The sequence below is a fragment of the Pituophis catenifer genome, unplaced genomic scaffold (genome assembly GCF_029215685.1).
Source record: "Pituophis catenifer annectens isolate HBS135680 unplaced genomic scaffold, rPitCat1.0.hap2 SCAF_1, whole genome shotgun sequence".
In the NCBI taxonomy this organism is placed as follows: Eukaryota; Metazoa; Chordata; class Lepidosauria; order Squamata; family Colubridae; genus Pituophis; species Pituophis catenifer.
In genome coordinates, this window is record NW_027256881.1 from 305,494,516 (window position 1) to 305,516,117 (window position 21,602).

At 38.9% G+C, this 21,602-nt stretch overlaps 1 protein-coding gene across 3 annotated transcripts in view; it reads right to left on the reverse strand.

The window, feature by feature from the left end:
* Positions 1-21,602, reverse strand: part of EML5 (EMAP like 5) — a 98,813-nt gene that overhangs the window by 55,614 nt on the left and 21,597 nt on the right. For all 3 annotated transcript variants that reach the window (XM_070931483.1, XM_070931484.1, XM_070931485.1), the window contains exons 5-13: positions 18,416-18,601; positions 12,614-12,749; positions 8,257-8,458; positions 7,013-7,150; positions 5,625-5,881; positions 4,731-4,943; positions 3,153-3,320; positions 1,657-1,763; positions 362-480 (exon numbers count right to left, since the gene is read on the reverse strand). In XM_070931483.1, coding sequence (XP_070787584.1) covers positions 362-480; positions 1,657-1,763; positions 3,153-3,320; positions 4,731-4,943; positions 5,625-5,881; positions 7,013-7,150; positions 8,257-8,458; positions 12,614-12,749; positions 18,416-18,601 — 1,526 coding nt within the window. The remainder of the gene's footprint in view (positions 1-361; positions 481-1,656; positions 1,764-3,152; positions 3,321-4,730; positions 4,944-5,624; positions 5,882-7,012; positions 7,151-8,256; positions 8,459-12,613; positions 12,750-18,415; positions 18,602-21,602) is intronic.

Below are 21,602 nucleotides of genomic sequence, written 5' to 3' on the forward strand. Positions count from 1 at the left end.
TAACTCATGAATTTAAAACAGAAAAACTATTGTTTTGTAGAAGAAACATGCAAACACAGTACATTTGCCTATACAAGCTTCCTTCTTCATATTGTTATATTGGGTATGTATTGCAAGAAATGTACAGATGAAATTATACTCTGGAAAAACAATACTTTCTCCCAGTAGTATAATTCCATTCGAAATAAACCCACGAGGTTGCTTTTAATTAAAAACAAAATAGAACAGCCAGTTGTAGAATTCATCCTTGAGAGTCCAAATCTGAATAAATACATAATATGTATCATTTCCTTTTAGGAAAGAAAAGAAAGAAAAGAATAGAAAAGGGAAAAGGAAAGGAAAAAAGAAAAGATTTACAGACCCGTGAACAAAATGCAATCTTATACTATTGATGGGAGCCCTCTCTCTTCTTTTTGAGGCTGCAGTTTTTCGTTTTTCTTTGCATTGCTCTTTAAGCTGAGGTAGATCTTCTTTGTAAACCTTAGCAGAGAAATACAAAGATTTTCTGTCACTGTGCATATTTGAAAAACCAATCACTCTAAGGAATAGAAGTTTTCTATATGAACATCATATATTGAACATAGTTGCAACATTGTTAACTATTCTGATTAAATAAATTATTAGAATAAAAATTATAAGTAATTACTGTGAAAGCTGAATATGCAAATGGTTTGCAAGCCCTAGTAATGAAAGTCAATAGCATAAAAAAAAAACCCTGAGGTTAAGATTAAACATAATAGGAGGGTCAAACCACAACTATCTGCTCAAGAATTGAAAATGAAGATCTTGAACTAGTGGAATGATCCTAGTTCCATTTTAGGCATGAAAACCAACTGGGTGACAATTGGGGCAATCACTCTTTCAGTCCAACCCATCTCATAGGGTTGTTATGGGGAAAATAGGAGGAAGGAACATTATACATGTCTATGGCCTGAGTTATTATTTATAAAAATAATAAAGGTGGGATAAAAAATAAAGAAATAAAGAAGTGTTAATATTAAATATTTAGGATAAGAGCTGAAATTACTTTTAAAAGTCAATAAATGGGATATGTTTAAAGAATGACCTAGCTGTATGTAGCAAGTGCATTTCTCTATTTTTAAAAATCCGTTTGTGATTATAGCAAAAAGTTTATCCAGTGATACACTGCTTCATGGGACATAATTTCAGGGGGCTACCTTTAATTGTCTTGAATTTGGAAGACGCTCCATAGGCACTCAATATGATATGGCTAGATAAGAACTTTTATTGCATACTATAACAAAACCATTTAAAGCAGTTGATTAACCTCTGCCAATATGACAATGCTATTCCTTTTTATACCTTCTATAGTTTAAATTGGGCACTTCTTCCTTTTTCATGACTTAGCAGAATCTTGCTTTGTATGTCTCATGCTGGGTGGCATTTGGTTATTAACATAAGGTAGGTAGTAAGAAAGTCTAGTGCCCAACATCTCCAAAATCAACTTCTTTTCCATATTCCATCCCCTCCCTCTTCAGACTATACAGAATCAACAGGCAGACAGTTGCTTCCATGGCAGAAAAGTAACTCAAGCATAATTGTGGTATTAATATTTTAGATGCAGCCAGGATTATTAGGACAAGCCGAATCAGTCTAGGGGGTTTCTACCCCATTCCTTAATGTATAAGATAATACCTGTCGTCGATAAGTGATCTGAGTCTCTTGCTCAATTTCAGAGTCCAGCTCTGGAACATCAGATTGATCAGAATCTGATTCTTCACTATTGGAGTCAATCATGCTTTCTATAATACAAATAAAATATAGAGAAAATACTGAAATAGTAAAATCAAAGTCAAGTCAAGAAGTATACATATTCCCACAGAAGCAAATTCTATGGAAGGCCTTCAAAGTATGAACATAACTTTTCCACATGAGAAAAAAGGGTAAGATAACAGAAACATGAAAGGTTGGGAAACAAGCAAGCTACAGTAAATGGCTGTTAACTCAAAAAAGATAGAAGATGATGGCCAGTATTCTGGGATACTGTACTGTTCTCCAGGGTTAAGAATTTCTTCAAAGAATAACATACACACCCCCTCTTATTTTTCTGTAGTAAATTTATGTCTGCTTGTAAACATGCAGGAGGGAGAAAGTTTAAATGTTATAAATAATACATAACCTCAGATCTAAATTTCCCCTTTACTACTACTCTCATTACAAAAGGAGAGCTCACCCTTGATGGTTATCAATATCTATACATGTTTGGCAATACTGTTGACCATGGTTAAGTCACCAAAATTTTCTGTCAGCATCAGAACTAAGTTGCAACCCAGCTGGACCAATTATAAAAATCCTCAAAATACAACAGAAACTGGGGCCAGAATTTCCATCACTAAATGATGAGATTGCAAAACTCAACATCACATGGTTGAATTGCTTAATGATGGCAGTCCTGGTACTTCTTCTTATTGTAGTTAGCCAAATTCCTCTGATCAATAGATTCCCATTAGATTATTACTTTTTCTCATTTTAGACTATTAATATGATGAGAATATTGCAATTTCTTGTACTGAATAGATGAAAATGAACTGCTCCTGTGTTTTATAAGAAAGGCCAATTAAAGTGTCTTTACAAGGATATTGTTTAAAACTTATTTCATTGTAATAGTGCCGCTATATAGCCAATCTTTTCTGGATAAGCTGTATTTCCTAAAGGTAGAAAACAAGAACCAAGACAGGAATAAGAATCATGTAATCTGGTGGGAAATAAAAAAAAAAGAGCAAATTACAGTCCAGAACACTTGCAGAAATCCAATTCACTGGATTTTAAAAATTAGAAGTCTATATCTAGTATTTATGAGATAAATTTTCAATCATTGTTCCATACTGTTCTGGAATATTTTAGTATGACACTCATTTTTGTAATCTATTCCTGGCATTTAATATGACTTTTAAAATATTTTGTTATTAGCCAGCTATAGAAGGAGGAGAAAAGAAATGTCTAGATAAATAAATACCAATGTTACACAAATATGGAAAAAAGCAAAAAACAAAACTTAGGGGGGAAAAAACCTCAAAAGATATGAATAATAGCTGAAATATTGCCCATCTCAAAAGAAATTCATGTTGAAATCATTACTAGCAAAATTATGTCATTGTTGAAATCATATTAATTTGTATATATTCCCTCACCTTGCGGTGCTATGTGAAGAGCATCTTTCAACTTTCTTTCAGGAATAAATTTCCACTGGAAAACAGAGTGGTCTGCTCCACCAATAGAAATAACCCATTGATAATCATGTGACCACCTGACATTTGTCACGTGTGCTGAATGACCAAAGTATTTCTTAAACTTTGCCCCTATTAAAAAAATATAGGTTCATTACATTTTGAAGTAGAGATCACACAATTTATCTAATGCAGTGTTTCTCAAATGGGGTTCTTAATAGACTTGGGACCCCAGGCCTGGACACATCACCAGGTCTTCATGGCCTTACAAAAGGCCAGCAGGATCAAGTTCATCTTGATCTCTGAAGAGAGATTGTAATATATGTTTTTTAATTGTGAGCCATCCAGAGTCATTTGCTGAGATGGGCAGCTATAGCAATCAATCAATCAACCAACCAATCAACCAACCAACCAACCAACCAACCAACCAAACAAACAAACAAACAAAGAATGTTCCAGAAGTCAGGTCTATGGCTGAGAGGACATATCTCCTAGTCCTCACCAGCCAACATTCCTGGGTTGATGGGACTGTAACAAGCCTATCTACTGGACTGAATGAGATGGGTAGAAACAACTGGGAAAAGATAAGATTGTCTCAGGTAACCTCATACCAAGCTATGAAGAGCTTTAAAGGCAATATCCAGCACCATGAATTGCACCTGGAAATTCACTAGACAATAGACAACCAATGCAACTCACACAGTAGGGGTATTACAAGTGTCGAATATCCAACATGTTGAAGCTTGTGAATACTTTTCAAGGACATCTCCATGTACAGTGCATTGCAATAATCCAGATATTTAAGACCACAAAACACAGTAAGGGTAGTTTTCACTTAACAATCACAATTGAGACTAGCAAATGAAACTCTGGCCACTCTGAAAGCTCATCACTGTGTGACAAGAATTACTAGTCTCTATATCAGAAACATATTTTCCCTCTTTATTAAGGTTACATGACTTACAATGGAATTATTACTTTTGGGTTGCCTTTAGTTTCTTTAAATTTGAATAAATCTTAACAGTCTCTTTTTCTTTCTTTCATTTTAAGCATGTATAGTCTTAATATAGTCCACTGAAGTTGGGGGGGGGGCAATTAACTTAAATGAATAAATACTATAGAATCCCAAGAAATACTGAAGTCTAAAAATGATACAACCTATTATCAGAGAGATTTGCATATTTCCAATCAATCTGTGGCTAGTTTAACAATTAAATTCCTTAGTAAATGAGCCACAAAGGTTACATTAGGTTGATTGAGTCTGTGCTGCATCCAAACCTCTCTGAGCCTTGTAAGGGGATTTATTTTAAGCTCCAACTGGATCCAATGTTTAGGAGTATCACCCTGATCTAACATGTTGTGAAACCTGTATCTTTTATGGATGTGTGGGTTTCAGCTGACACAAGTGACAATGCCTTATCTATCTCCTTCCCACCAGCCCATATTTCTTTTAGTCAGAACTGATCTCTTGAAAAGACATAACTTTGGTTTACTACCTTATAAAACTTATTTCCATTAGAAGTACTTTACAAAAAATGTTACCTTTTCTTATACATGGATACCGAAAGAGTTTTACTGTTCCATAATCATCAGCTGTAACAAGAACCTGACCAACAAAATTTGCATCAACAGAATTTATATCATTGATCTCTGAATATTTAGGCCATATTCCGTTAACTTCAAGGCCTGATACTGAAGTCCATGAAGCCCACTGGATGCCTTTTAACTCTTCTTTATTCATCACTTCTTTTCCACCTAAACAGAAAAAGATACCTACTTAATGATGCTTGTCAATTATAAAAAAATAATTACTTTTAAGTAAATTCTGAATTTCAGAATTAGTTTATTTCACATGAAGAGTCTTAATGAAGTTTTAACCAGGCTGAGAAAAGGATCTTCTTTCTCTTTATAAAGAGAACACTGAAAGGAAAAAACAGTAAATAGCACATTTGTTAAAGATAGTTAACAATATTAAAAACACTGTTAAACAGGAAGAAAGAACAACTAAAACTGTGTAATCTTAATATTAATTGAATTGGAAGTAGATGCTAATATACTTATTCCCAAGAAATACTTATGCAATCTTGTAGTCTAACGTATTCCAAAATGTATGCTACCTCCAGCTTATTTGAGTTTCAGTTCAAGTGCAGGAATTTTGTTTTGTTAACACATGTTTAAAGTTTAGCATACTTTTTGAACCAGCTATTGTGTTCAAAAAGTATTCTGTTATGAATCATAAAGTTAGCCAGTAAACTGAGTGATTTATGCTTTTATATTTGTTATTCTCAAATAGGGTTAAGCTTGATGAGAGTTGTTAGAGCAATAATCACTACAGTTCCTATGAATATTTCACTAGAAATATGGCATATTAGGCAGCTCAACACACAATTCACTTCTTTTTCTCTTGGATTATATAACAGTAGTAAAATATCTCACCAGGCATTCTATAAAAAAGACGTTTTCCACTACCATCATTGGTTTGCAAATATTTACTGTCTAAAGACCAGTCCATATGGGTTATAAAACTTGAGGATCCAACACATTCTCCAACCTTTTTATATCGTTGAATAACACCATAAATGTCAACAGAGCTGTCATTGGAGCCAACTGCAAGGAAATTTCCATCTGGTGAATATTTTAATTCATGAATAGCTTCCTTCCTATCCTTAATGTGAACAACTTCTGTCATATCTCTGTAACACAGAAAATAGATATTGATTAAAGCTACATTTAAAAAGATTAATCTCTGTTGAATCTCTGTTACCTCATGGATATATCTATGTACTGCAATAATGTGGAAATAGATGGCCATTGACTTCCGGGATATTTTTTATAGTTTTTTGTTATTTCCTAAATCATAGGCAGGAAGCCTTAAGTATTAGCTTTCATGAACTGACAATGAAAGCAGTTATATCACCTTTCAATCCACTTTTGTGAGCTTCCTTGCACTTCTAGTTGGCCTTTGTGTAACATAGAAAGTTGGATTAAAAGGTTGTGCATGATCCAGTACAGCAGTTCTTATGTTCCTTATTCCCCATATACAGTAAACACTCATTAAGCCTTTCACCTAATAGAAAAATATAAAAGCCTGCCATGAATTCTAAACAACTATACTTACTGATCTGAGTATTTTTGAAATGCCCTCCCCACAAAAGGTTTGACTGATGTTTAATAGTATTTTAATCATATATTAACGGTGTATTAATTCATATTGTCCTAAGATATTAATTATTTGTCTTGCTGCTGCCTAGTTTGTATAGTGTTTTTATCTTGCATTTTACTTGGTTTTACTGTATATCTCTTGTTGAACTGGATTACTTCTTCACATGTGTGTGCATGCATGTGCACATGTACAGTATGCCCACATGCTTACTATAACCCTAAAATCTTTGACTACTGGATAGTTTAAAAATAAAGTAAATGAAACAATCAGATTAAAGCATAAAAGTGATGATCTTGAAGAAAAATAAAATAAAATTCTTACTAATCAAGACTACAGAAAACAACTTTCTGCAATATATATATATATATATATATATATATATATATATATATATATATCTTTTTTTTTCTTTTTTCATAGGCTTTATATATATATACATATATACATTTTCATAGGCTTTATATATATATACATTCTACATTCCACAGTGGCACATACAGTATGGGCATTTTAAGCAATTGCATTAAAAATGAGTACAAATGGGGAAAAAAAGAATGTACTACTTATGTCATGCAGCTAGCCAGCAGGGATTAAGGAAATTACTATTCATTGGGGAAAGCAAAGTTTATTTTATGTTAAAAGCTCCAAAAGCATAACCTACCTAACACGAAGTACTGTAAAAGAACCATCTTTCATTCCAAGAGCAAGATGAATTCCATCAGTGCTAACAGCTGCACAACGAATGGGTTCTTCCATGTTACACCGTGCAATTAGGGCATGATCTATAAGGCTCCATATTCTATAAGAAATGTATTTCATGCAAACAATATATTATTGCCTTTGCAGCAGAAAACAGAACTGATTTTCCCTTTACAAGCAGATAATTTTTCTTCTTTGTCTTCTAAATCAGACTGATATTGAAAGTTTATTCCCATCATCTCAAAATATATTTGAGTACTGAAGTGCAGTGATCTCCAAACAGCTTAGGTGGTGGTAGTGGTGAAGTGGGGTGGCGGGAGAGGGGATTGTTTCACAAGTGCGTTGCTTTCACAAATGTAGCTTCACACATGTGTGCGTGTGCACTCGCCCACTTCTGCGGCCTGGTTCTGAATGGGCTGTGGCCGAGACTGCGGGGTTGGGGATCCCTGCTGTAGTGCATAGCTCTCTGGCTGTATGGTTTTTATCTAATTGCTATGTCTGACTGCACATCAATTTTTACTCAGTTCAAATTAGGTATACTATTATTACCACTCTAAAAACATTAGTCCTTCCAACTGTTTGTTGTCATACTATAATTTTCTGTTGTGGTGGGGTTTTTTTGCTAATTCTTAAGCACTTGTTATATACTTTTTGATAGTGTATGTGTCTATATTTTGTTTCTTTTCCTTGTTTCCTTTTCTGTTCTCATTTAAAAGCAATAAAAATTATATTAAAAGGTATGCTATTATTACCACATATTGAAAATCTATCTGCCATGTCAAGTAGCAATTATCTAATTATTCCACTTACTAGTGAGCCAGCAGTATAATACATTTACAAGTTATGCACAACCAGGTACAATTCATGCAAAGAATTAACCTGATAAGGAATGAACGTGGGTGAGCCACTGGAAAGAAAAGGAAGATATATGGCACACGCCCATATCTGATTCAGTCTGTTAAACATGTACAATATAGGAACACTGACATAAATTTCACCTTATTTTATGAGCATTCAGTTCCAAAAGGTTTAATAGTCACGTTGTGGCATCAAAAGCTGATTTTACAATAAAGCAATAATTTTACTGGGCAGTAATTTGTATAATAACTGTATAATGTATAATGATTTATATAATTAGTTTGTATTTTAGAATTCAAATAACACTTTATAGAATCTTGTATCTTTTTAGAAATCCATGAAGCTAACCTAACTGATCGATCATCACTCCCAGTTACGGCTAATGGTTTTGTAGGATGAACTGCCAGGGCCCAAAGCTCTCCTTCACAGTGTCCTTGCATAATAAGAAAAGGCTTATTGCGTTCATGCACCACAATTTCAAAAATTTCACTGTCCTGTGTTCCAACTAGAATGTGATCTCCTCGCCAACAAACACTCCTTACTGACAGACCTAGGAAGAAGTAAAACAATTGTTCAAGCACAGGTTTCATACTCAGTGTAATTACTATTAGATCCTCAAAATTGCTATTCAAGATAGCAGAACACTAATTAAATTACACGTAATGATTAACCCCAAAGAGAGATTTTATCTATAACAAATATAGCATGCACAAATGTATTACAGCTGTGCACGTGTCTCAAAACTTGCTTTTCATCCAAGCAGTTTGCTTTTTATCAGTCTGCCATACACTTAAAGAAAAGATGGTGCTACTTTAAAGAATGTACTCAGTAAAGTTAATGCAACTTTTAAAATCATGTGACTTCCTCCCCCCCCGCCCCCCAAATTCTTGTGCTTGTGCAGGGTCCTACTACTTCTTCCAATTTATTTTTTAAATGGCTCCAGCCTTAACACCAATATCGACCTTTCTCTGTAAGATGTTATGTTATGTCGGGCAAACCGGTAGTGGCGGTGGCGGGAGGCTCTGCCCACCTGCCCAGATGTCATCACGGATGCTCTGTGCATAAGCAGAAGGTTCTAAACATGCGCAGAAGCGCCACATTCCAACAAAGCAAGCACGCACACATGCACGCTCCCATTTCTGAACCAGTAGCAAAGGTAACTGGAACCCACTACTGATGTTATGTATATACTGTATGAACAAGTTAGAGGTCACTCAACTTCTACAAAGTTCAACAGAAATAATTCCTAAGTATAGTACATATGTGTGTAACCTATGAAGCCTGGTTTTAGCTAAACTCCTACATGTTTGGAGAATAAATTTGCTCATTTAACAATATGTCCAAAGTGATCAGTCCAGATATTCCCATTCATAGGCTATAATTTAGACTCTAAAATCTGTCTGCAAAATGTTTCAATAGTCAACAGAAGAAAACTGAGAGAGGAAATTAAAGATACAACAAAATAGAGCAGCATCAATAGGTACAAAGAAGGAAGTCTAAGTTGAGCTAAAGAATGTAGACTGGCAGCCAGCTTGGATTACTAAATGGCTTTTCCTACAGAAGAAAAAAAGAAAGAAAGAAAAAAAAGAAAGAAAATATTTTTTTTTTCAAATTTGTGAGATATGCTCAAAAACAGGAGTGAAATGCTCGCAGTTCAGATCGGATCGCCCGATCCGGTAGTGATGGCGGTGGGTGGTTCAGAGAACCGGTAGCAAAAATCCCTGCACCACCACCACCCCGCCCATGCCCAGCTGATCCGCGCGATCATCAGAGGCTGTTTTTTTACTTTTAAAAGCATTTTTTCTACAACCTCTTTGACCAAACAAATGCTTTGAAAAGTAAAGAAAAAGTCTCTGATGATCGCCCGACTCAGCTGGGATCATCAGAGGCTTTTAAAAGCATTTTTTTTTCTACAACCTCTTTGTAGGGGAAAAAAATGCTTTTAAAAGCCTCTAACGATCCTAGCTGAGTTGCCTGATCGTCAGATGCTTTTAAAAGCATTTTTTACAACCTCTTCGGCCAAAAAAATGCTTTTAAAAGTTAAAAAGTTGGCCACGCCCACCCAGTCACATTACACACACACACACACACACACACCAAGCCACGCCCACAGAACCGGTAGTAACAAATTTTACATTTCACCACTGCTCAAAATGATTGAGCAAAGTTACATTAATTTGTTTTTACCCCAAGTAGCTTGTTAAATTATAAAAGGATGCGTATTTGATATCTGTTTAAACCCAAATTTCATTACAATCATGTACATTATCGCAGCCTTCTGTCAAAACACTAAACCTGGTAGAAATATTTTGGCAGACTTCTAATGAGAATCCTATTGAGGATTTGCCTTATGTAATTAGCTTAACTGTACCAAAGTCATAATCCATCAAACAGAATGTTCCCTTCATGATTTTCTTCATATTCCAATTATCATACCTCCACAGTTTCTCAGTGATTAAAAGCATTAGTAAGCATGTTTTGTTATGACTCAGTAACAGCAGTATTGCAGTATAATAGTTTTAAAGAACATCAGAGGGGGAGGATAAGTAGAGGCAGACTGAAAATATGAGCAAAACTATAACTACATTGATTTAAACACAAGTGGCAAAACCATTTCATGCATGAAATATATCACAGTCTTATTATTATCCCAAATGCTTTCCCAGCTTGGCAAAGCAAAGCTTAAATCTAAATTATATATGGATTTTCATTATTAACTAACTAACTAACTAACTAACTAACTAACTAAATAAATAAATAAATTTCTATACCGCCCTTCTCCTGAAGGACTCAGGGCGGTGTACAGCCTATTAAAAACACAAGACAAACATCAGTTAAAAATAATTAAAATTATTACATAATTTCAGCTCAGATTTAAAACCCCAAAAATTTAAAACACCCAATTTAAAAAAAATCATTTCATTGATAGCCCGGCTTGGCAGAACAGCAGGGTCTTGAGGGCACAGTGAAATACACGGAGGTCGGAGATCTTACACATTTCCAGGGGAAGTTCATTCCACAGGGCAGGGGCTCCCACAGAGAAGGCCCTCCCGCTGGGTGTCGTCAACCAACATAACTTGGCTGATGGCATCCTGAGGAGACCCTCTCTATGGGAGCGAACTGGCCAGTGGGAGGCTGTTGGTGGCAGAAGTCGGTCTCAAAGGTACCCAGGTCCTATGCCATGGAGCGCTTTAAAGGTGGTGACCAACACCTTGAATCCCACCCGGAAGACCACTGGGAGCCAGTGCAGCTCGTGCAGGAGGGGTGTCACGTGGGCACAACAGGTTGCGCCCATAACCACCCACATAGCTGCATTCTGGACCAGGTGGAGCCTCCGAGTGCTCTTCAAGGGGAGCCCCATGTAGAGAGCATTACAATAGTCCAGCTGGGAGGTGACAAGGGCGTGAGTGACCGTACGCAAGGCGTCCCGGTCCAGAAAGGGCTGCAACTGGCGAATCAGGCGAACCTGATAAAAAGCCCCCCAGCCACGGCCGTCATATGCTCTTCTAAAGAAAGCCGTGCATCCAGGAGGACGCCCAGATTGCGAGCCCTCTCTGTGGGGGGCAGAGATTCACTCCCAATAGTCAGCGATGGCACCAGCTGACTATATTGGGACACCGGAAGCCACAGCCACTCGGTCTTGGAAGGGTTGAATCTGAGCCTATTTCTCCCCATCCAGACTCACACGGCCTCCAGGCAGTGAGACATCACATCAAGGGCATCGTTGGGGTGGTCTGGGGTGGAGATGTACAGCTGAGTGTCATCAGCATACTGATGGACTTTCACCCCAAAACCACGGATGATCTCACCCAGCGGCTTCACATAAATGAACAGAAGGGGTGAGAGGACCGACCCTTGCGGCACTCCCCATGCGAGGTACCTCGAGGTCAACCTCTGCCCCCCTGCCAACACAAACTGCGAACGGTCGGAGAAGAAGGAGAACCACTGCAGAACGGTGCCCCCTATTCCTAACCCCCTCAACCGCTGCAGCATGATACCATGGTCGATGGTATCAAAAGCCGCTGAGAGATCTAATAGGACCAGGACAGAGGAGCAACCCCTGTCCCGAGCCCTCCAGAGATCATCCACCAATGTGACCAATGCCGTTTCTGTGCTGTACCCCTGCCTGAAGGCCGACTGGTACGGGTCCAGATAGATAGCTTCATCCAGGTGCCGGGGAAGCTGTCGTGCCACCACACTGTCAACAACCTTCGCCACAAAACGAAGGTTGGAGACCGGACGGTAGTTAGCCAATTCAGCCGGGTCCAGGGAAGGCTTCTTGAGGAGGGGCCTCTTTCAAGGCGGCGGGAAAGACACCCTCACTCAAAGAAGCATTTATAATCCCCTGGAGCCAGCTTCGTGTAACCTCCCGGGAGGCCAGTACCAACCAGGAGGGACACAGGTCCAATAAACACGTGGCGGCACTAATCTCACATGCTCACACTCGATGCTGACTATAATCAGGGCTAGGAAACATTATTCTATCACCAACAGAGTGCAAAGAACAACCAGTAGAACTATCTATTGATGAAAAAGGGCCACTACTCCGCTGCCCAACTCCAGCTCTGAAAGTTATTTATTTGGAACACGATCTGATTTACTAGGTAGGAACATGTTTTTGGTTTTTTTCTACTTCACACTTAAGAAAAATTATCTCTTAAATAAACTGATTAAAATAATCCTTCTTTTTTTTTCTTTTTTTTACCTTTATACCCCTGGTCGGTTTCCCTGAGATCAATCGCAGTAATGGGTTTAAAATTTAAATCCCAAAGGCGAATGCAGCCATCCCTGCCACCAGTGGCAAAGCCTTCTTCACATGCATTCATGCTGAAAATTCCTGCCTAGGCAGAGAAAAAAGCCCACATATTTAATTAGAGGTTGCATCTAAAAAGTAGAGTCACTTTCACATCAAGGAACATGATTATTCAAATAAGATAAATGTTTTTTTGTTTATTATGTTTCAGAATAACTAAACTAATAAGAGATATTGTATCTTAAAATAGAAATTAACAATTATATGCATGTTGGTATTTCTGGAAAATCCTTCCTTGAATGCAATTGCATTACATAATTGCATTGACAGCTTTCCATAATTCTTTAATAATCAACTAACCAAAATAAAAATATGCAAGTATGTCTTTTTAGTAGCACTTTCTATTATCATATCTGTTTCATTTAAGTTAATATTAAACCAATTGTTTTAGTGTCATATACAGTAGCTCAATTTTTTTAAAAAAATTTCTAGTTACAATAACTAGACAGAGAAATTAATCACAGATCAACTAATTACAACTTGCATGAGCTCTTTATATGTAGATAATAGATTTTATGTACTAGCAACGCAGGTATTCCTAAGCGAAAACTATTATAATCAAATTATCTTTCACATAGTATGTAGAATTATTGATAGAGGACAGTCCTTTTTTGTAATATATCTAACACTACAAGTTCAACAATGCACTTCTTGAGAAGAGCTGTTCCTCTGGGCCAACTGCAAAATCATTTAGAAGCAACCAAAAATGTCCTTATTGAGAACAGCATATCAGGACTAATTTGATAATTAAGGAACTGTCCCAAAATGTTCTGTCCCATGCAAAAACATATAAAATTGCATGACAGCTCAGAAACAGCAATGTTGAGGGAAAAACAAACTGCAGATAATGCAACTGTATCACAACCACAAGAAAATATGAATGATTTCAAATCTAAACAATCTACATTTTAAGTTATGACAACCCATACATCCACAAAGGACCATAAGAAGCATAATATTTATTATTATTATTATTTATTAAATTTCTATACCGCCCTTCTCCAAATAGGACTCAGGGCGGTGCACAGCCAAGATAAAAACAAAGCATACAAAATTTAAGAACAATATTAAAATAATTAAATGTTTTGGCCGAAATTAAGATAACCCAATTTAAAATCAATTTAAAATTTAACTCAGGCCAGCCCAGCTTGTTGAAATAAATAGGTTTTCAGGGCCCGACGAAAAATCCGGAGGTCTGTTATTATACGTAACTCTGGGGGAAGGTTGTTCCAGAGGGTGGGCTCCGCCACAGAGAAGGCTCTCCCCCTGGGGGTCGCCAGCCGACATTGTCTGGCGGACGGCACCCTGAGGAGGCCCACTCTGTGCGAGCGTACTGGCCGGTGGGAGGCTATTGGTGGCAGAAGGCGGTCTCGTAAGTACCCTGGCCCTAAGCCATGGAGCGCTTTAAAGGTGGTCACCAACACCTTGAAGCGCACCCGGAAGACCACTGGGAGCCAGTGCAGCTCGCGCAGGAGAGGTGTTATATGTGAGTGCCCCGTTGCTCCCATAATCCCCCGCACGGCTGCGTTCTGGACCAACTGCAGCCTCCGGGTGCACCCCAAGGGGAGCCCCATGTAGAGAGCATTGCAGTAGTCCAGGCGGGAAGTGACGAGTGCTTGAGTGACCGTGCGTAGGGAGTCCCGATCCAGAAAGGGGCGCAACTGGCGTATCAGGCGAACCTGATAAAAAGCCCCCCTGGCCACAGCCGTCATATGCTCTTCTAAAGACAGCTGTGCGTCCAGGAGGACGCCTAAATTGCGAGCCCTCTCCGTGGGGGCCAGTGATTCGCCCCCAATAGCCAGCGATGGCACCAGCTGGCTATATCGGGATGCCGGAAGCCACAGCCACTCGGTCTTGGAAGGGTTGAGTCGGAGCCTGTTTCTCCCCATCCAGGCCCGCACGGCCTCCAGGCACTGGGACATCACTTCAAGGGCATCGTTGGGGTGGCCTGGGGTGGAGATGTACAGCTGGGTGTCATCAGTGTACTGATGGAACTCCACCCCAAAGCCACGGATGATCTCACCCAGCGGCTTTACATAAATGTTGAACAGAAGGGGCGAGAGGACCGACCCTTGTGGCACCCCACAAGCAAGGTGCCTCGGGGTCGACCGCTGCCCCCCCGTCAACACAGATTGCGACCGGTCAGAGAGGTAGGAGGAGAACCACCGCAGAACGGTGCCCCCCACCCCCAACCCCGCCAACCGGTGCAACATGATACCATGGTCGATGGTATCAAAAGCCGCTGAGAGGTCTAACAGGACCAGGATAGAGGAGCAACCCCTATCCCGAGCCCTCCAGAGATCATCCACCAACGCGACCAATGCCGTTTCCGTGCTGTGCCCAGGCCGGAAGCCGGACTGGAGCGGGTCTAGATAGACAGCTTCATCCAGGTACCGGGGAAGCTGTTGCGCCACCACACTCTCAACAACCTTCGCAACAAAGCGAAGGTTGGAGACTGGACGATAGTTAGCCAAAACAGCCGGATCCAGAGAGGGCTTCTTGAGGAGGGGCCTCACAACCGCTTCTTTCAAAGCGGCCGGCAGGACCCCCTCACTCAAAGAAGCGTTAACGATCTTCTGGAGCCAGCCTCGTGTCACCTCCCGGGAAGCCAGAACCAACCAGGAGGGACACGGGTCCAATAAACATGTGGTCGCGTTCAGCCATCCCAGGACCCTGTCCATGTCCTCGGGAGCCACAGGATCGAACTCCCCCCAGATAACACTCTCAAGACCTGCCTCAGTCATCCCATCCGGACATACCCAGTCAGAGGCCAGTCCTTCCCGAATCTGAGCGATTTTGTCATACAGATACTGCACAAAATCCTCGGCTCGGCCCTGCAGCAAACTCTCTCAGAACATGTACTAGAGCACATATTAAATTATTAATTTAACCATTAATTTAAACAATTAGTTAAAAAGATGCACTTGAGTGTTTGAAAGTTTATGTCTTATTGAAAAGCTTTTGTTCTTATATCACATTTAACATTCCAGCTTCCAAAATTATAATACCTTAAATATATTTGCATATACTCTCAGTTTCCTTTGACAAAAGTTAATAGGGCAGTGATGGCTAACCTTTTTGCCATCGCGTGCCAAAAGAGGGGGGAGCGGGGGGGAGCGGGCGCACGCATGCCCACACCCATAATTCTATGCATCCCGCCCCCACATATCTGTGCGTGACCCCCCCACGCTTCCCCCGCTTTTGGCATGTGATGGCACGGTAGGCCCGTTTTTCACCCTCCCCAGGCTCCAGACCCTTTCTAGGAGCCTGGGGAGGGCAAAAACTGCCTTCCGCACCCCCTCCCAGAGGCTCTCAGGAGGCCGGAAACAGCCTGTTTGCCGACTTCCAGTGGGCCAGAAGGCCCAAAAATCAGCTGACCGGTGTGCACATGTGCACCAGAGCTGAGCTCGGATGCCCACCGATATGGCTCTGCGTGCCACCTGTGGCACGCATGCCATAGGTTCGCCATCACAGGAATAGGGTTATATTTTGAGCTGACAAATCAGATCAAATAAAAGTAGAATTTTTATAATGGTCAGAGCCCAGTATAAGTAACTTGAGTACAGTAATTAGAAAAGTATAAAGAATCAAAATTAAAAATCTAAAATAAAATATGAAAAGCAATGAGAGATAAAAGATATGAATTAAAAACTAACCATATATATATAAAGAGCAAGAATCTACAGCAGGGTTGTCAAACTCAAGGCCCACAGGCCAGATTCAGCCCACAGGATGCTTAGATCTGGCCCGCGGAGCCAGGCTGGAAATATCAAAGGACCAGCCTGCAGTGCCTCTGCCAGCCAAAATGGGCCGGGGGGGCAGATAAGGCTGTGGAGGCCAAAAATAGGCTGCATGGGGCACCCGGGGCTTCCGCGTGGCCCATTTTCAGCTGGTAGAGTGTTGCAGGAGGCCGTGGAGCCCAAAAACGAGCTGCAGGGGCACCACCAAGGGCCTCCACACGGCCAATTTTTGGCCAGGAGAGTGCTGAAGCAGGCCTGCCTTGGACTGGATTACACTTATGTGGCCTCAAGTAAGTGCCTGACCTGGATAGAAAACAAGCAACATCCTATGTTAATACTACAGTTTAATGCCAGATTTTACATACTGTAGGTCCATTTAATCTACAATCAACAATCTATTCTGTATTCTATATTCTATATTCTGTATTCTATTTTGTATCTATAATTGACAGACATTTCTATTTACTATTCTGGAAATTTACCTCTGCTGTTAGATCTTGTATTATCATGTTATTTATATTATTGTATTTTTATTATTAGTTGAATAATAAATATACAATAGTATAAATAGTTTTTCTGCCTGGAAAAGCAATTTACTATTAAACAATGGGGTATAAATTTAGAAATAAAAAGTTTAGTAGAATATGAAGAATAAGTAATAAATGTTTGCCAGTAATATCTGTTAGAAGAGATAGGAAAATGGTTATAGTAAAGAACTGTGGAATAAAAGAGGAGAAGAGAAAAAATGCATCTTGAGCCTGTGTCAAATGCCCACCATGGCCACACTCACCCGGCCACGCCCACCATGACCACAGCCAACTCTGGCCACCATCACCCCGGCCCCTCCGAATACATCCCTGATGCGGCCCTCAATGAAATCGAGTTTTACACCCCTGATCTAAAGGAAGGAGTAGGAACATTATATGGGTACAGAGAAGTTGAAAAAATTAGTTTGTGGAAGATTATATCTTTCAAGTTACAAAGCACTCTAAAGTGGCGAACTGGATGATCATTAGGTCTCGTTTATAACTTAGGTCATCATCCAATGAATTTGGAGCACTGCTGCACAGAATCTGTGCAAAGTGAGGGCATCTGTGGACATGACAGTGGGATAACATCAAGTTGCTGCTCTCCCTTCTCTGCCATCTGCTTGGCTATCAAGCCCCTCTTCTCTTCAGGAAGACTCGGAGTTCTGGCAAGACTCAGTGAAGAATCAATGCAACATGGGGAGCAAAGCAGAGATACCATTTCTTTAGCAAGGAAACATCCTTTGGCTTGTCCAGTGAAAGAAACCAGCAGCTGTTTCTCCTGTATGTCACATAATGAACTTGGTCTATAATCATATTTCTCCTTTCTATAGATAGTATTTGGGTTTCTTTTGTATTGTATGCTAAATTTGGAGATGAATATTCATCAAGCTTTATTATAATTATGTGTGCAAGAGAGTTTACATAAGGCGTTAACAGAAGCAAAAAATGCTGTTATTTAATTCTAAATGATTAAAAAAAATCAAAATCATAAACTGCTTCAAGTCTGTTTAGATATTTACATAATTTATAAATAAATTGCCAAGCAACTCTGGCTGTTAACAAATTAAAAGCCATTTTGGTCTAGTGGTTAAGGTACCAGGCTAGGCCAGGAAACTGGGAATTCTAGTCCTGCCTTAAGAGTATAGAAGCCAGCTGGCAGATTTTGGGCCAGTCACTCTTTCTCAGCTGAACCTATCTCACAGGGTTTTGTCATGGGGAAGATGAAGGAGTATTAGATATGTTCACTGCCTTGAGTTAGTTATGGAAATAATAAAGGCAGGATAAAACATATTTTTAAAGTATTAAAAATACATATTTTACTGCAATCCATTTACAAACCAGTGTTTTCCCTGCCTGTTTTTTTAAACTAAATATTTTTTAAACTAAAGGAAAAATAAAGATTGCCATATCAAAATTCTACTTACGGCATGTGCTCCTTGTATGGTTCGTATAAGGTTGATTCCTTTCCATACATAAATATCTCCATTAAGTGCACCAGAATATGTTATTTCATCTCTTGCACAGGCGAGGCACAAAATAGTTTGGAGATCACCAGTCTTACCAAATACACCACGCTTTGGTGTCAATGAATTTCCACACAGACTCCAGAACTGTAACATAAAAGTTATTTGCTTTAGTAACATTATTCATAGAGTATTTTAAGCCACTAAAACACAAACTTTTGAGATGGATGGCTGCCAAGGCACAAAGCTCCAAATTTTGACTTTTTTCTTCCACTGTCATATATTTAAGTAAATAAAAGCTTACAATATGATGCCAATGTACTTCAGTGTCATTTTTGTTCTATAGAGAGATAGGAAATATGGAAGTATGCTGATATAATCACATATATTACATGAGAGAGATGAAATCAAGAAACAGAGTTGTATTATTATAACTGCACATTTCTAGTAAAACAGCATTCACATTTTGTTTTCCATTTCCTCAAACCACATAAAAGAATATGCAGAACTTAATGTTATGCCTATTTCTCTGAGAGAGAATACTGCTGAATTCACTATTATTTATTCTTAAGTCTATATAGTAAATCCAGATTTACATATACTGCAGGATGAGCCACTTAAATCAATGGGATTAGACGTTCCACTGGTATCAGTGAATCTACTGAAATCTAAAGTGATCTTGCAAGAAACATATATCTGTGAACAATACAGAACACATCGTACAAACAATGCAAAATTAATATTAAAAAGTGGTGTCTGACTCTAGGGGCAGTACCCATCTCCATTTCATAGCCGAGGGACCTTTGCTGAAGACCTTTCTGTGGTCAGCATGACTATACACTGAGGCATACAGAATGCTGTTACCTTCTACCCAAAATGGTACCTATTTATCGACTTGGATTTATATGCTTTCAAACTGCCCGATTGGCAGGAGCTGGAACAAGAATGGGAGCGCATCTCATCACATAGTATTTGGGTCTCAAACTGTCAACTTTCTGGTTAACAAGCCCAGTGTCTTAACCATTAGTCCACTGTGTCCCCTTATATATTAATAAATTAATATAAATAACATTAGTAGATCTTTTACATTTTACATATTCTCTGAGTCCTTAAGAGGCAAGGTTGAATAATTCTACATACTGTAGGCATGTCTCATCTCAGAAACAAATAGGGGCTTGGCAAACATAAGCCTATGTTTGGTTCATATTTGGGAATTTGAAGGAACTTTCCTAGACTATGACAACTAAAAGACTGATGTTCTTCGTGTAAGGTTTTTTTTTAAAAAAAAATGTTAAGAACTAGCAACTGGATCACAAGTGAGCTCCAAGCCAATCTGAATTAATAAACCCTCAAATCTAAGTGGCCCATACAGAAAATAATATCTCATGAACTTCTGCTTGGGCTACATTTTTTTACCTAACCTAGTTTACTAATATCCTAGTCCTTGACTTGGTCTCTTTTTAACTCTGAAGCTGCTTGATATGTCATTTGCTTGAACTACATATATGAATATTGGCTTGATGTTTTATTCTAATGTGAGTTACTAGCTTTTTCATTGAAATTATTTGATTTGTTTACAGTATTTGTATGCTGCTGCTATTTTGATTGACAGCTTGTTTGCTCAACAGCTTGCCATGCAATATGTGAAAAGTTGACACCACCTAAAAAATATCTGATTCAGACAAAAATAGCCAAAGGATAGAACAGAAATAATTATAAGCATATACAAAAACCACAATTAATCAAAAAGCCCAATGGCCCACAGAAAAAGATACATATAGGCTAGAACCCCTGAAAAAATGTTTTCCAATGGAAATGTTAAGCATCTCCAAACCACATCAGAAGCAAGGCTGAAATACTTCATTTTTTTAAAAGGACATCATTATAATGGAAATTTGATGAAATGGAGAAAATAAATTAGATCTGGTCCTTTGTGGACATACATTTTATCCAGGAAGGACAGAGAAGGATATAGTTATGCTCTGTATACCAGAGAGCACAGATACTTTTTCAAAGGTACTAAATAAAAGCATCAGGGGTTTCAAACTGGAAGCTGCCAATATTCATCCTGGTCTAATTTTTCTTGTCATCAAAATTCAATGATAAACTACAGGCTGTGTGAAAGTCAATAATCTAATAATTCAGAGTAATGTGGATGTCAAACCTGAAGCTGACTTGACCAAGGCCATTTTCAGGCTTCAGTATTGCCACACTGGAGCTGAGGGATAGGGAGGTGAGCATAGAAATAGCTGGGGTTTTGTAGCCAAAACAAAATACTTTCTCCTGGGAACCAAGGGCATTCCCACAGATGGCCAGATAGAGGAGGAGTGAAATTACCAGGCAACCAGACAGCATCTTGATTGGACCATATGACTGATTGTTTGGGGAAGAGGAAAAACTTTTACTTTTGATTAGGTGAAAACCACGGGAATATTCAGAGTCGGTTTTCACCAGCCTGTGTCAATATGATATGTCCAATAAAACTATTCTTTGAGAAACCTGCCTGCCTTGGAGTTTTGTTTGCTATGGGCGTATTACTTGGAACCCTGACAGTAGATTGGCATCTCATGGATTTAGAATTTGGGTATCTATACGGATGGAATTGAATCTTTGAAGGAGCAGATGTGTAGTCTTGATATATTTTTTGGTTTAGCTCAGGGACGAGCCTCAGGTATATTGAGGAGTTTCCATGCAACCTTTTCTTTCTTTTCTCCCTTCCTTGTCTCATGAACCTCAGTTGGAAAGGGAAACGTATAATACAGGTAGTCCTCGACTTACAACCATTTAGTGATCGTTCAAAGTTACAACAGCACGGATAAAAGTTACACACTTACGACTACTGCAGCATCGTCATGGTCACGCGATCAAAATTTGGATGCTTGGCAACCGGTTGATATTTATCACAGTTGCAGTGACCCAGGGTGATCACCATTAGTGACTTTCTGACCAGCAAAGTCAATGGGTAAGCCTAATTCACTTAACTGCTGTGTTATTAACATAGAAACTGTAATGATTCACTTAACAACTGTGGTAAGAAAGATCGTAAAATGGAGCAAAACTCATTTAACTATCTCACTTAGGAACAGAATTTTTGGGCTCAATTGTTGTTGTAAGTCAAGGGCTATCTGCAACAGCTGGTGGCTGGCTG